General features: G+C 43.7%; 1 protein-coding gene across 4 annotated transcripts in view; it reads left to right on the top strand.

Moving 5' to 3' along the window:
* Window positions 1-17,320, top strand: part of DENND5A (DENN domain containing 5A) — a 128,605-nt gene that overhangs the window by 82,069 nt on the left and 29,216 nt on the right. For 2 of the 4 annotated variants that reach the window (XM_054970840.1, XM_054970842.1), the window contains 2 exons: window positions 1,025-1,177; window positions 1,758-1,862. In XM_054970840.1, coding sequence (XP_054826815.1) covers window positions 1,025-1,177; window positions 1,758-1,862 — 258 coding nt within the window. The remainder of the gene's footprint in view (window positions 1-1,024; window positions 1,178-1,757; window positions 1,863-17,320) is intronic. The other 2 variants (XM_054970841.1, XM_054970843.1) reach the window with 1 other exon arrangement.

Consider the following 17,320-nt stretch of genomic DNA (forward strand, 5'->3'; position numbering starts at 1 on the left):
AGACACAGATGTACCTCTACCTTTCTTCAGAAAGGCAGTATTGTGTTAAACACACAAACTTGCACAAATTTACAAACAATAACACTATTTGCTAATTTGAAATTAAAGATGAGCAGAAGGACATTACTTTCTAATAAATGGAATATATTTTCCAAGTCTTGTATTTACTGCCTTAAGGACATGGCTGGTGATTCCATAAGTGTTAATATGTGATTTTCTTATCCAGGGTGTATCAGTGGGCAGGTGACAGAAATCCAGAGATCTTTTCTTATTTTGGAGCTCATCAGTTTGTGACACTTGAGGGAACTTTCATCCACAGTTCCTAACTTCTGTATTTTTGAAAAGATTGCTAGTGCTTATGGTGCAAGATAGGTTTTTGTAAAATATTGTGTCAAATGTTCTAAGGGCTTAGAAACGAGACGAGTAATATGGTGCTTGAAATCAGTTTTATACCTCCTGATTTTCCTCATTTGGTGCACTGCTAAATGATCCATAATATTGCAAAACAAGTGCTGTGGAGTTACACTCACGCTAATATATAAACTGTATGTATGTTACATACCACAGAAATTTAGTTGCCAGTTTCCATGTTTTCTTTGTTATGTTTTGGTGCTGAACTTTCCCACCTTGGCCTAGTCAAGTGTAAGTCTGACAAATGAGCAATGTTGGTCGTTATATAACAGAAAAATATTGCTGGCCAAAAGTAGATCTTAGTTACCTTTTCCACTTACAGAAGGCACTTCTACCCATGGATGAGAAGGGATTTTTGCTGATTTCTTCCTTTCAGACCTTACAAACTCTCAGGATGATCATAAAACTCAAGTGACTCCCATGGACATGATTTTTGGAAAACTGCAGGCTCTACATGTTTGTGCTGTTAATTAATCTAAATAATATGATTCTATTGAACTGAAGTGAGGTAATACAGAAACATATAATGTCAGAGGAAAAAACCTATTATAAACATGTAATATCTCTTTAAAAAACACACACCCCTATCATTTTGATTTTTGTGTTTCAAAAGACCAAGAGGATGCTAGTGGAAAAAATGGGCCGTGAAGCTGTGGAACTTGGTCATGGTGAAGTGAACATTACAGGCGTTGAAGAAAATACATTGATAGCCAGTCTCTGTGATCTCTTAGAAAGGATATGGAGTCATGGTTTGCAAGTGAAGCAGGTAAGAAATGAAATCGCTGCTGTATAATTTGCTACTGTTCCTCTACTAAAAATGAAACACTTCTGTACTATTACTGCAGATATTAAAGTACATAGAGAATTGGTTCGAATCTTTTGAATGGGATCAGGATATTATATGTAAATAAGAATTGAAGAAGGTAGTTTAATTGAGAACTGAGGCAAGTAAAGCTGATTGAGTACTAAAAGTCTTACGTTCTTCCCCCCTCCCTTACCCTTTTCCTTAACTGTGGACTTTAATGAGAAGATGATCAAGTGAAGTTTTTGAACCTTATTCAGTGTGAGAATTACATTGTCCTGGAAAGAGAGCAACTGCACTGATAGATTTCTTGCAGGTATCTCCCCTGGGCATGCATGAGTGCAAAATGATATATATGAATTCTGCTGTCTGAGAGGCTTTACTATGGCCTTAGCATTTTGTTCTGTAAACCAGAACTTTCTTACTTTCTATGATCCCTTATCTAGTGCTTTCATTGCCTGAATCCACTTCTAGACTGTAACAGTTTCTCTGTGTGAAGATATATATTGTCTGACTGTGTCCTTCCCTCTTATATGCTACATAGGATAGAAGCTGTACTACTTTCATCCTAGAAGATAGAGCATCAGTATACTCTGCTACAACTCAGATTTGGGCTTTTCAGACCAGCAAACGGCCAACCCTACATAAGGTTAACACTTTGTATTGATTGCAGATGTTGGCAAACAGTGCTGAACAGTCTGTTGTGGTAGAGTATTAAGGAATCTGTGGAGGAAGTATAATACGTCTAAATGCTTTTGAAAAGCACTATCATTTCCCCTTGTAAAATGAGCTTTGGCTTCCATCTCAGAAGCCTAGCCCTATTAATGTATTTAATCATCAGTGCAAGATTATGCTTTTTCATAAATCTATGTAAAGATAGCTTTCCTCAGCTCCCTCCCTCCATACCACACCCAGCTTTTGTCCACTGTCCTGCTGCCGGACCTTCTTAGCCTTGCATAGCTACCAGTTTACTCTTCCATTTATTTCAACTTCATATTTATTGACCTTGCTAATCTGATGTATTTTGTGAGATGTAAATTAGATTAATCTATCACTTTTGAAAACATTTTTCTTTTTTGTCGTTTGTGCACACATTATTATTTTCCCTTGGCTTTGTCCACATATCAGCATACATTTAAAGGAAATGAATAGTAATGAGTTTTCTATTCATAATTCCACATAATGTGCTTTTCATTTGCTTTCAGTTCACTTGGGCTTTTGTGCTCTTTACATAATCTGTTCCAGCACTGGAGTCAGCATACATGTTGTTCATTATGCAGGTGTTACTGAGTTGTATTTGTTTTATCTGTTTTATTACCTGTTGATAGCTGTTGTGATGGGGCCATTTGTACACTTGTGCTGAATAAATAGAATTCAAAGGGCCTTCTAATCTAGTCCCCCTAGTATAGGACAAGACTTTGTATTCTCCAGTCTCCCATAGAGCAGCTTGTGAAATCCAGGTCACATTATATTACAAAGAATAGGTGCATTCCAAAAAGGATTGTTACATATACCGCAATAAAATGAGCAGAGGGAGAAGGGAAAAGAAATTATCAATATCCAATGTTCTTCAAGAAAAAATACTTTCCTAACTTAAATTCCCACATTTGCAAATCATTGCTTCATCTTTCCCTGACTTCCACTGAGTCACCATGATAGAATTCACAGTGCGTATTACATAAATTTATCCAATTCAGTCCTTGACCCATTGAACTTCTTCATTCCCACAACTTTTCTAGTTTCTTCCGGAATGCTTTACCTTTTATAATAAAAACCCCTTATCACAACCTAAATGAGATCATTTAAAATTATCATGATTTATAACCCATAAACTTCTTAAAATAAATAGTTCTTTATGTTCTCTCTCATCTCTTCCTAATAAATGTTCAGTAGTGGTAGTCATTTTGTATTTTGTAAGCATCTAAGATATGGCCTAAAAAGGATAAACTTGAAAAATATTTCAAAATTTTTGTAAATCTGGTTGTTGCTGTAGTAATCATACCTGAATGAGTTTACTGGCAGTAATGTGGAAATGATAAAATTAACTTTTTTTTAGCCCCTCTGTTTCTTAGGAAATTCTTCACAGTGAAGTTGATGTAAGCCAAACTATATGACTGCTACAATATTAATGTTGTACATCTATGGCACCATCCAAGATGGAGATATCTTAACCAATCATATTAAAGCTTCCATCTTGTACATTGTGCATCACTAATAATCCCAATATCTATCACATTTTTATTCAATTCTTCCTTCTAGAGATCCCAGGGCATCATATGTTGTTCTTGCCTCCTCCCTTTTATTTTTACAACAACTATGAGATAGATTAGGCTGAGATGATTGAGCAAGGCCATCCAGGGAGGTTCTTGACTGAGTGGGAATTTGAGCATGGGTGTTCTCAGTCCTAGGCTGCTTACTTTCATCAGTTGACTCACACTGGGGATGACGCTCACTGAGGCAAAAGAAATGTTTAAATTTGTGCCTTCCCGCAGTTCTTTCTCTGATGTCACTTGGCTGCTGCATCCTTAGCTGTCTGTTCTTGCCCTGGTTACCTCTGTAACAGCACTCTCTAGGCAATATACTGTTGTATCATTGCATTCAAGGAGAAGCTACACTCCATTATGACTACATGAACATTTTGGAACCTATAGAGAGAATTTTTAATGTATTGGTGTGAGATTAATTACAGTATTTATTAGAATTCTTTTGTTGAAAATAATGAATTCAGTTAAGCAGAAAATAGATTCTCAGATCTTCATATCTGTGAAGGTAGAACGTGGATGATGGCCAGTGGCTGCTGTCTTGGTTTTCAGCTTCCAGGTGTTCAGTAGATGTCAGTGCCCATGTACATAACAGCTGTATACACATAGAGATCTATTAAGACCTTCTGCTGATTGTGTGGCAGTGTGGAGACAGCAGACATAAACTCAGTAGTCCTTATGAACATCTGTCCTCCCTACTTTTGACTATTGACTGTTTCTGTATTTAACAAAAAGATTTGTATTGTTTTTTAAAAACTGCTCTTGTGGTATCTGTAAATGGAGCATTCTGATTACTTAAAAGATACCGAATGCTGCAATCCTGAGCACACTTTTAAGTGACTAACCTATAACTAAGTATTTCTAGGATAAAGCTGTTCCTTCACTTATCCATTATGACTGTAAACCAAAAATAGATGAAAGCTGAATAATCTTGATCTAATTTGTACAAATAAATATTACCACTATAACATTATTTTATTTATTTAAAATAGTTCTATGTCACTTCTCAGTGAGTACATTCCTGAGACAGCATTCAGAATTGCAATTTATAATTAAAAGTTGAAGTCCAAAATTATGATCTAAAATACAATTAAAATAGTACACTAGTTAATATAATAATAAACAACAGGAACTTGAAAACAAATCTAATTAAGGACAAAAGAAAAAATACTGTCCTTGTATTTCATTGTAATATTCAATCAAATGTCTACTTTCTAAAAGACATTACAGCTTCTAAGGAATAGAAAACCACTGTTTGTTAAACTCTGTTCATTATTATTCTCTGCTGTAATTTCAGTAGACTTTTATATTGGTAAAAAACTTGTGAATATTCTTGAGAGGAGGTTAAATTTTAATGTGACACTTCTTATTTTCCAGAATAATGCTGTAAGGTTTGTTAGCAAATACATAAGGTGTTGCATTATTCAATGCTTCAAAGATTTGGCAAAATAGTATATTTCACTCCAGTGAGAGAGTGAAATATAACATACTCATACTAAATCTGTATAGGAAATTTGTGTTTTATATGGACATTAGCCACATTTGATGGGAAATCCCAGTTTACTGGAAAATTCCCACGGTGTGTATCTGTGTGAGTTTTGTTAGACTTGGCAATATACACATGGAGTATGCTTCTTATGTGATGATGGTTCTGTGTATGAAATTAATTGTGCTAAAGTTACCATTATTCTTACTCTTTAAGAACAGATCGCAGTGCTTCCATTTTCCTATCTACAGCTTGTTTTCCTGAATTAGATTTGGTTGTTGGTACTCTGTGTGATCAAGGAATTCAGGATGTTTCAACCATATTTCTTGCAACTAGATTGGGTCATTGATAGCTTGGGTTTCTGTATGGAACTGAGAATGCAACGTTAGAGATACAAGCATCCTTCTTTTTCATCATCTTGTCTTCTGTGCAGTCCCATGTGGGAACTGTGCATTATCAGGCCAGCTGCAGATGTATCAAAACTCTAAAAGGCGTGAGATGCTCGCCTGGCCTTTTTGAGCACTTTTTGAGTGGGCGCAGCTACTAAAGGTGGGATAAGTGGATCCCTTCCTCAGTTATTCTTTAGCCATTGCTGAAGAAGGACATGCTTCGAGATCCCTCTTGAATCTGAGCAAGAAGAAAACAAAGCAAGAAGAAGACAATGACTTTGAAGGCGCTCTTCAAGAAGTGCTTCAAGTGTGGATCCAAGATGGCTTAATCCGATGGGCATGAGAAATGCCTTATGTGCCTAAGAGAGGCACACAGTACAGTGTGCTGTGGCATGTGTAAGCAGTTCACACCTAAGGCGTGACATGAACAGGCATCGCACCTGAGTCAGCCCTTCAAGGTGTATCTGACTGTGAGGTTTCAAAGGCCACTACTAGGAGCGCCCAGAATGGGCCTCCTAGGTACCTCTAATTTCAGCTCCAAGAGCCGACAATACAAACCAATCAGTTTCTAAAGATTCTGGCCCTTCTTTATCTGAGCCACTGTCGGAGAAAGCCAAGCTGAAGCTGAGGCATATTGAAAAGTGCCCGACTCTGAAACCGCAAAAGAAAAAGCAATCCTCAGTTTTGGCTCCATCTGCCTCGGTGGCATCCAGCCCACATGCGGCTCTGACAACTCCCTCGCCAACTGCTAGGCACCAATCGACTTTGGTTCCTGCTGTCTTAGACGGCAAGATTCCAGATCTCATGGATCTAGAAGTGTTTTTTTCTCTGTTACCGCCATCCCCAGTGCGTCCTGCACAAAAGGAAGCGGGTTCCTCAGCTCCAACAGACACTGAGAGTTGTCTAGTAATTAGAAGTCACAGATGCCCATGGGTTCCATACCCCTGTGAGTCTCCTTACCATTACTACACCTATGGCATGGAAAGAACTCTGGTTCTCTACCCTCCGCCTCACTACTAACTGCATGATTACTACTACCCAGCAGAACCTTGCCCTTCTCCTGTGGTCCGGAGTGGGGCAGTCAGCACTAGTGGGTAGCTCCTCCTCCGTCTCTTGCGCAGGGCCGGACAAACTTGCGATCCTCGGGGGAGGGGCTCCCAGGATGACTCAGTTTTTCCGGCCCTGCTCAGCAGAGCGGACGCAATTTCGGAGCTCTTAGAGAGCGGCGATCTTCAATCAAATCTTCAGGCGCTGACTCGCTGGGGAAAGGAAGGACCTGTTCCTCCACCCCGCCCCCCCCACTCCCGATTGAGTGTTCTTTGCGAGGCAAGGGAGCTGCGGAGGCGAGTCGCACAACCGACGATCCTAGCCAGCTAGGACCCGGTTGCTGCAGAGGAGGCACGGAAAAGCGGCGGGAAACTCGGCGGCCGCAGAGCTGGCAGGAAGCTTAAGGGCTCCAAAACAGCAGAAGCCTCCGAGAGCGCGCCAAAAACAGTGAGTGTGATACAACCCCGCAGAGGGGCCTTCGCTCTCCGTGGAGCGGGGGGGGGGAGAACGAGCCTGGGCCCCGTTTGGGAGCGCAGAGAGCAAAAGCGGCCTTAGACGCCTCAGGAGGAGGGGGAGGGGGAAGCAGCCTCTTACTACACCTTCCTCTCTGGGCTTTGTGGCTCCGTTTTTGGGGTGGTTAAGGAAACTCTTCCTAATGCAATACCCCGTGAATTTACCCCAATTAAACACTGTGAGTTTGGGAAATTGTGCTTCTATTGGGGTAATGCCTGCCCACGTTTGCTCCCACTTTAGGCACCACGGTTTTGGCGGGAATGACATCACAGGCTGGCCCCTCCGAACAGAAAGCCTCTGAAAGCATGGATGCATCAGAAAGGCCTACTCACTCCCACTCTAACCAAGGGAAGAGCTCAGGGAGCAGTGAACCCGATCTCACAGGACCAGAGGCTAAAGCCAACATTTTGGCCTGGCTGCAGGAAGAAATCAGGAAGGGAATAGACAGTGCAGTCAAAGAGCTTAGGGATCAGCCTGGCCCCAAGAGAAAAACCCCAAGTGCCTCCAAAGGGAAAAAGAAGGCTGAGTCCTCCACTCTGTCCAAATCAAAGAAAAGGAAGCTGGATAAATGGACAGAGGTGGACTCTAGTGCCTCTGATGAGTCTCAGGAAGATCCAGACTCACCCTCGCAGTCCTCAGGGAGTGAGGAAGGGGAACTGTCAGAGGAAGAGGAGATGGAGGCTGATCAGGTACAGACCAGGCTTTTTCCACCGGAAATGTACTCTAAGCTGCTCGCAAAAGTACTGAGAACACTGGAAATCTCTCAGTCCTCAGTGAGTAAATCTGAGATGGAACCTGCCTATCCACAAGGTTTGGAGAGGGCCTTGCCCAAGGTGGGTCCGAAGCACACGGGGGTGCCCCTGCCAGCCATCTTCCATGATGTTCTGAGAACGGAATGGGACAACCCGGCTAAGCCTAAACTCTATCAGTCTGTTTTCCACAAATTCTATTCTCTGGGACCAGATGACGCCAAGAAAATCAAGCTCCCTGCAGTGGACGACCCTGTCTCAAGTCTGGCGACGACCTCCGTCCTCCCCATGGACGCGGAGGGTATGCCAAGGGACCCATCGGACAAGAAAATTGAGCAGGCCTTGCGTAGAGATTTTGAGGCATCCGCGGCCTCCCTGAGATCATCATCTGTGGGATCACTGTTTGCAAGGGCAGCCTTCACATGGGCCTCAGACCTGGCAGCAGCAGGCAGAGAGGTACCTAAGGAGGTCAAAAATGAGGTCAAAAAGATTGCCCTGGCCGCGGCATTTGCAGCAGACGCCACCCTGGACTCTTTTCAAATGTCCTCGAGGGCCATGGGTTTCAACGTTGCTGCAAGAAGGAACACCTGGCTGCGGAACTGGGACGTGGACCCGCCAGCACGTAGCAAAGTGGCAGCAATCCCATACTCAGGGGAAAAGCTCTTTGGAGAGGCACTGGATAAGTATCTTGTAGAAAACTCAGACAAGAAGAGGGTTCTACCGTCAAAGAAAAAAGAGATGAAGTATAAAGGACGGCACTCCTTTCGTGACTTCAAGAGATCAACTAGGCCAACTTCAGATAGGCCATTCAAGGGCAGATGGCAGTCCAAGACTAGAGCTGACAATAGATCATTCGCCTACAGAAAGCCAGCTTCCCAATCCAAAGCCCAGAAGAAGACCAACCAAGCATGACTATTGCAGCATGCCTCGTCACATAGGGGGGCGTCTACAGGAATTTTTGCCCCAATGGAAAAAGACTGTTTCGGACAAATGGGTACTGGAGACGGTCTCCAGGGGCTACTCATTGGAGTTCGAAAAAATCCCAAAGAGACGCTTCATTCCAATGGCTCGGAACAGCTCCCGGCTGAAACATCTTCAACTCATGGAGGCGATCAAGCACCTGTTGCAAATCAGGGCTATAGAGCCAGTGCCCAAACACTCCAACAAGTTAGGGGTGTACTCGATCTTCTTCACTGTACTGAAGAAGAACGGGGAGGTCAGGGCCATTCTGGACCTCAAGTGGCTAAATCTCCACATCAGGTCCAGGAAATTCAAGATGGAGACAATGAAATCAACTACGGAAGCCATTCAACCTGGGGACTTTTTGGCCTCCATAGATCTATCGGAGGCCTATCTACACATCCCCATACGCCCAGCGCACAGGAAATATCTGCGTTTCACCTACAACGGACGCCACTACCAATACAGAGCCCTCCCCTTCGGCCTGAAGTCCGCCCCGAGGGTCTTCACCAAAGTCCTGGTTGCGCTGGTGGCTTTCCTCAGGATCCAGGGGGTGGCGCTGTCGCCCTACCTGGACGACATCCTGATAAAGGAACCCTCCCTGCGATCTGCACAGACTGCAGTGTCTCTGACCATACAATGCCTGGAGAGCCATGGTTTCATTGTCAACAGACAAAAGAGCATGCTGGCCCCAGCACAGAGAATTGTGCACCTGGGAGTGATTGTGGACACAGTACTGGACAAAACCTTTGTGTCTCTGGAGAGACAGCACAAAATCAGGGAGCTGATACAGGACATACAACTGACAAGGGTGGTGGAGGTCATGCTCTTGGCCAAGCTGCAAGGCATGATGGTATCCTGCCAGGATACGCTCCAATGGGCCAGGTTCCATACCCGACCTCTTCTGAGATTCCTGCAGCCATACCAGCGGGTCATCACCCACAAGTGGCACAAACTGGTGGAGATTCCTGAGGCGCTGCACAGGGAGCTGCGCTGGTGGCTGGTTCCCAACAGATTCGGGGAGGGGTCCCCGCTCAGGGAGCCAATCCGGCTTACGGTGACGACCGATGCCAGTCTGTTAGGATGGGGAGCACACATGAGGGACAGGATAACTCAAGGGGAATGGCTCCTGGAAGAACAGAAAGCCAGCATAAACCTGCTAGAGCTCAGGGCCATCAAGAACGGGCTCTTGGAGTTCAGGGATGCCCTCCAAGGAAATCACGTCATGATACACACAGACAACATGACGGCAAAGGCTTACATAAACCGACAAGGAGGCACAAGATCCAGGCAACTGAGCAAAGAAGCGGAGGAAATCTTCCTCTGGGCAGAAAAGAACTTGAAATCAATAAGGGCAAGCCATATAGCAGGACAACAGAACACCTTGGCGGATTGGCTGAGTCGGAACAAAGTGGACCACTCGGAATGGACACTGAACAAACAAATCTTTCAGGAGTTGTGCATAAGGTTCGGCACCCCAGAGGTGGATCTCTTTGCCTCTCTGAAGAACAGGCAGGTCCCCAAGTTCTTCTCAAGGTACAGGGAACTGGAGGCGTTGGGGGTAGACGCACTGAGCCAGGAGTGGCCGCGCCGACTACTGTACGCATTTCCCCCAACGAAGATCATCCACAGAGTCATACAGAGGATCATAGATCAGAGGGCGGACGTGGTCCTAATCGCGCCATTTTGGCCCAGAAGGCCCTGGTTCCAAGATCTCAAGAGGCTGTCTCACCCGAACCCGTGGACCCTTCCGTGCCAGGAGGATCTACTAGTACAAGGGGAAATTCTACATCCGAACCCGGGTTCTCTGAGGTTGACGGCTTGGCGGTTGAGCGTGAACAGCTCAAGGAACTAGGATATCCGGAGAAGGTGGTGGAGACGATGCTCGCCTCGCGGAAAGGCTCGACCAACAAGAGCTACAATAGAATGTGGCAGCGTTTCTCCCAATGGTGCATGGGGAAAGGTCGGGATCCCATGTCGGCATCGGTGACGCAGATCCTTGTTTTTCTCCAGGATGGTCTAGACAAAGGTCTCAGCACCAGTACGCTCAAAAGACAGGTGGCGGCGATCTCTGCGATCAGGGGATCTCAGTCAGGGGCATCGCTCGCTTCGCATCCTCATATTAAGAGGTTCCTGAGAGGAACAACGCTACTGAATCCACCCCAAGTGCATCGTTTTCCTACGTGGAACTTGAACCTAGTCCTGAAGGCCCTTACCAGGGAGCCATTTGAACCGATGGCGACTTGTTCCCTCAAAAATCTGACTCTAAAGACAATCTTCCTAGTGGGCCTGACTTCGGCCCGGAGGGTTTCAGAATTAGGTGCACTGTCTATAAGTAAGGAATTGTGCATTTTCCACCAGGATAAAGTAGTGCTTCAAACAGACCCTGCGTTTATCCCCAAGGTCAACACGCCATTTCATAGGGGGGAAGACATCATCCTGCCTTCCTTCTGTGCTAACCCCAAACATGAGAAGGAAAGGGAATGGCACACGCTAGATGTGCGTAGGGCCCTAAGTTTCTACATAGATAGGACCAGTCATGTAAGGAAAGTGGAGTGCATGTTCGTATCCTTCAGGAATAGCTCCCTGGGGAAGAAAGTCTCTCTGTCCACACTAAGCAGATGGATTAGGGAGTGCATTGTGCTAGCTTACAGATCCAGGAATGTTTCTCCCCCGGCAGGGATTACGGCTCATTCCCTCAGAGGGGCAGCCACCTCAGCATCTTATAGGTCATTCCCATCCCTGGAAAGGATATGCAAGGCGGCCACGTGGAGGTCGGTTCACACCTTCACGAAACACTATAGGATAGATAGGATGTCTTCCTCCGAGGCTGCCTTCGGCAGGAGAGTGCTACAGCACGTCCTGGATTCCTAGATCACCCACCCAGGGGCACACTGCTAGGAGTATATCCCACTAGTGCTGACTGCCCCACTCCGGACCACAGGAGAACGGAAGATTTGTATACACTTACCGTGAATCTTCCTTTCTTAGTGGTCCAGGAGTGGGGCAGTCAGACCCCGCCCATTAAAAATATAGAAATAACTAAATAAATAAATAAGGGGGACAGACAGATATATACGAAGGACTAGTAATCAGAAAAGACAGAAATAGTGTCTATGGTTAATACTAAGGGAACAGGACACCGGCAAGGTCCATGGATCCTGGAGAGTTCCTGGAGTTCACCCGGAATTTGACAGTTGGATTGAATGTTTTAATTGACTGTTGTTGTTAGTTATGATCCAGAACAGGAATGAGCTGGACTGAGACTTCAAGGGGTTTATACGGGCTTGGAAAGGAACTGAGTCATCCTGGGAGCCCCTCCCCCGAGGATCGCAAGTTTGTCCGGCCCTGCGCAAGAGACGGAGGAGGAGCTACCCACTAGTGCTGACTGCCCCACTCCTGGACCACTAAGAAAGGAAGATTCACGGTAAGTGTATACAAATCTTCCGTTCAGTTGCAAAGGCAAGGCTGGCCTCAGTTCCTTCAATGGTTCCTGAAAACACTGGGTCTGTGGAAGCAACACTTGATCCACCCACACATCCTGACGATGGCTCCGACTCTGGTTCTGACATGGCATCCAAGCCATCCCCTCCCAAATGTATTACAGAGGACTCTGCTGTGTCTCCCACTGAAGACCTTCACCTCTACTCTGAATAATTAGTCAGAATGGCAAGGTCATTGGAAATTGAAGTGACTTGTTTGGGTCTGACATCATCAGATCCAGTCTTCAACGTTTTCCACTCGGAGGCAACGGGCCTGGTGGTGTTCCCAATCATGCAAGGAATGATAGATGTTATGAAGGAGGTTTGGTCGACTCTGGTGTCCATGCCAGCGACCTCAAAAAAGTTAGATAACCTCTATAAGACCAAGAAAGATGAGGCTGGGTTCCTGTTCAATCACCTTCCTGCTAATTCCATCATTACAGAAACCCTGCAAAGCAAGGTCTTCCATGGGGTGCTGGTCATTCTGCTCTCACAGATAAAGAGGGCAGGAAATTTGATATTTTAGGGAGACAGGTTTATGCCTCATCAACCCTAAATTTCTGAATTGGCAATTATGAGGCCATTATGTTCATTCAGGACAAGATCGGCCCTTACTTAAGGCCCATTCCTGAGAAAAAGCATCTTGCAAAGAAACTCCAGGGAGAAGCCCCTTGGCTCTCCAAAAAACAAATTCTTACTGCGAAACACATTATGGATTACTCCTCATGAACTATGGCCTTAGCCATTGTAATTTGAAGGCATGTGTGGCTTAGAACCACTGTATTAACTCCACACTATAGATTAAGGGTTGAGGACCTACCCTTTGAAGGGAATGATCTTTTCTCGTCAACCACTGACGATGCCCTCAAGAAAGTAAAGGATGATAAGGTGATGGCTAGATCCCTAGGCATTACCCCGGTCGTACCTTACAAGCACCAGTTCTCTCCTAGACCTTATCCTCACTACAACCTCAAATACAATCATCTTCCATCTCAACCCACTCAACAATTCTCTTGGAACCATCAACATGCTATTTCCACGGTTCCATCCAGCCAACCTCAACAAAGGTATTACTGTTGTTAGTCAAAGTATGGTTCCAATTCTCCCAGAGAGCAGTAGGGCTCCACCCAACAGAGTTTTTGACACCAAGATTTCTTTCCCCCTCCCTGTTGGTCAATCCCTGGCCTCTACCTACATGGGAGAAAATCACCCACGGACTCTGGGTACTGTCAATAGATCAGGAAGGTTACTCCTTAGAGTTCAAATCCATTCCTCCAAATGTTCCCCCCCAAACAAACCCTTCCCTGCCTCAGGGCTTAGCCCCTTCCCTCAACATCCTTACGATCTGTCTTAGACTATCTGGTCCTGTTAAAGAACCAAGGACTCCCTAAATCCTCTGTAAAGGTCCATTTGGCAGCCGTCTTGGGCTATCATGAGGGGGTGAAGGGTAGGTTCCTCTTCTCCCAACCAGAATGCAAATCCTTCCTTAAGTATCTCTACTAGGGGGCGTGGCACTGGCTCTGAAGGAGAAGGTTGCTTGAGAAGAGAGCTCTGTCCCTCCCCCCTCTAATTCCTCATTGTACATCGTCATAACAAAAATAAAAATCAAAATAAGAGAAGAATATGGGCAAACAAGGCATGGGGAAGAAAAAAGGAAAGTTAAACGTCTCAAAAAGACTGCAAGACTTCATCCCAAACTTGCAGCAGTCAGCAGAGGAAAAGTGTGCTGCAATCAAAATGGTGGATGAAAGCAGCAGAGGTAGGAGCAATTTAACTACCCTTGCTGATCCCACGCTTATTGAATTTCTGGCCCATATGGAACAAAAAATAGTGAACAAAATGTCAACTTTGCTTCAACCATTGATACATCAGCGAACAGAAATAAAATCGGCTTTAAATAAAACAGCACAGATTGCTGGACAAGCACTAGCATTAAGCACGTCATTACAGTCTAAACTATCTGGGTTACAACAAGAGAATAAGCAACTACAAGAAAAAATTGTACATATGGAGATAACAGCAAAAAAATCAAATCTGAAGTTTAGAAATGTTGAAGAGCGAGCAACTTTAAATGTTGATCTGCCTTCTTTTCTAGCGTCATGGTTAGCACAACACTTACAACTTAAAAAAGGTCCAACCCCTTTGATTACCAAAGCTTACCGAGTGGGAACCCAAAAAAATCCAGAATCTAAAAAGCCTAGAGATATCTTAGCTACAATTCCAGATGGGGAAATATGGAGAAAAATCCTGGAAATAGCAAGGAAGAAAGGTTCAATCCCTTATAAAGGAACACCTATCTCAATATTTACAGACTTGCCATCTTCAGTTTTAAACAAAAGAAGAGAATTTAGATCAATAACTGAAGCATTGAGGAAAGCTCAGATTAAAAAAAATGGACCAACTATACGGAACTTCATGTTAAAACACAGGACTTTACTTATCAAGTTACAGACCAGGAATCTGGAAGATTACTTTTGCAAAACCTCGGTATTGAGTTTCCTAAGAACTGCAACAGTACCATACAGAAAAGAAAAGAACCCAATCTCTTGCCAGCACACAGGGGAAGCAGGATTCCAGTGAGATGCAGCCAGCAAGTCAAGAGCAAATAAAATTTGATGTAACAAAATGTGATGTAACAATGCAAGTTAAATGCAAAATTTAATATCATGTAAATATGTTATGACCGTATAATCTTTAAAAATCATATAGGAGTAGAGGAAGGGGGGGGAGCAGAGCTCATATAGGGCTCCCATTTATTTTTTTTACAGTTCTTTAAGTTTGGTATATATTTAGATACCAATAGTCTATAAGGTGTATCTCTTAGGCTACAGGGAACTGTTTAGCATAATTTAGACCATAGTTTATTTATCAGTATGTAAAATATTCATTATTTAACCGATCTAGGTATTAATATCATTGAAAAAGAGGGGGATTAGGGTTAAGTGTGGGAGGGGGTTAAAAAAAAAGTATCTCTACTATGTCTTGGATCCTTGCTAATGCTATGTCTTTAAACTCGTATATGTTTACCTTATGGTATTGTATTGAAATATACTTACTTGATACTGATTGTATTGACCTCATACTGTGTAATCCGCCTTGAGTATCAGTGAGAAAGGCAGACTATAAATGATGTAAATAAATAAATAATGTTTACTCTTCAGTGTCCAAACCTACTCCTCAGTGGAGCTTATCTTTAGTTTTAGCAACTCTCATGCATAAGCCTTTCAAGCTTCTAGCTACCTGTCTTCTCAAATTCCTGACATCCAAGACGGCCTTCTTAGTAGCCATAACATAAGCTAGGAGGGTGAGTGAACTGCAAGTCCTGAGGTACAAGCCACCTTTCCTCAGAATGTTTGCAGACAAAGTGGTTCTCCATCCCAGCCTCCACTTCCTACCCAAGTTAGTTAGTCTCTGCTTTCCACCTCAACCAAGACATGACCCTGCCAGTGCTTTTTCCTTCACCTTCTACAGAGACTGACAGACTCCTGCACACATTGGACGTCAAACGTGCACTCTTTGTTTACCTGGACAGGACTATTGCCTTCAGAAAAGACCCTAACCTATTTGTCTTCTTCAGGGGATCTAAAAAAGGACAGAAAGACCCTTCTCAGACCATCTCCAACTGGTTGGTATGGCTCATTAAAGAGTGTTATAAGCAATCCAAACAACTTTGCCCTTTGAACATCAGGGCGCATTCTATAAGGGCCCAATCTACCTCGTCAGCATTTAGCTTGGGCATTCCATTCATGTACTTACGCAAGGCGGTCTCCTGGTCAATGTCCTCCACTTTTATTAAGTACTATGCAATTTCTGTAGACTCCAGAAGGGATGCTGCAGTTGGCAGAGTAGTCCTTAAGGGTCTTTTTCAATGAAGAGCAACACACCCACCTCCTGGATAAGTTAGCTAACTGATCTCCTATGTGGGACTGCACAGAAGATACAATGATGAAAACAGGGTTGCACCTCCCTGTAACTGTAACTGTTGTTCATTGAGTGTTCTTCTGTGCAGGCACACATCCCTCCCTCCCACCACCAGTGCTCTTTAATATGCTTGTTTATCCTTCTTCACTGGCGGCTTAGTGAACTGAGGGAGGAATCCGCTTGCCTCACCTTTTATAGCTGCGCCCACTCAAAAAGTGCGTGAAAAGGCTGAGTAAGCGTCTCGCATCTTTTGGAGCTTTGATACATCCACGGCTGGCCTGCACATGCGCAGTTCCCATGTGGGTCTGCACAGAAGAACACTTGATGAACAACAGTTACAGGTAGATGCAACCCTGTTTTATATGATCATTTTACTATGAGTTGTAAGAGAGCATTGCAGGGAGCCTTCAGTGCTGTCAGTGTATTGACTTTTACCCAGCTTATACAAGTCAGGTGCTACTACAACAAGGGAGTAAATAAACACTAGCTGTGGTCCTGTTGTATAAGGTAAATAACATTTACCCCATGTTGTCTTTGTATAAAGATTGCTCTGGGGCAACTCATATGCTTATTGCTCTCAGAATAACTTGGGGGGATTATGAGTCATACCAATTTTACTCTGCAACTCTATTTAGTAGCTGTCACTTTTTTCCCTCAGATTTGGAGACAGAGAGATTGAGAGAGAGAGAGATTGAGAGAGAGAGAGAGAGAGAGAGAGAGAGAGAGAGAGAGAGAGAGAGATTCTTGAGGGATCCATAATGATTCAGAATTTTTGGTATTGAGATTTTGCTAAAGCTTTAAGCAAAATGCATTCAGCCATGCCAGAAAGTAACATATAATATGCTTAAATGGTGCAGAAATTTCAGTCTTATGCATGTTTAGTGGGAATTAGTTTCAATGAATTTTACTAACAAATAAGTGTACATAGGATTGCATTCTTGGATTATGAAGAACACACCAGAATCTTTAATAAGTACCTTGAATCTGCCTTACAGATTAAAGGCAAGCCTACATGTAAGTGTGGCAGAGACTCAGGGCTTATCTGCTGTACTCAAGGGGATTGTGACCTAGAGTAACATGGCTTTTCCTTATCCAGGAACAAATATTTTGAAATATTATAACATCAGAATCCCTTTTAAAAGGTGTGTTAACTTGCAATGAAAAGATGTCAGAGGGCTTAAAAAAATGAAAAGAAAGCTGTTTGGCTAACTAGCCAGTGTTGCTGTCTGTATTAATGACATTTATTTCCCTTTATGAAAGAGAAGATGATAAAGGCGAGAACCATTTCAATCCATTTAA

This window comes from Eublepharis macularius, chromosome 2, assembly GCF_028583425.1.
Source record: "Eublepharis macularius isolate TG4126 chromosome 2, MPM_Emac_v1.0, whole genome shotgun sequence".
NCBI classification, from domain to species: Eukaryota; Metazoa; Chordata; class Lepidosauria; order Squamata; family Eublepharidae; genus Eublepharis; species Eublepharis macularius.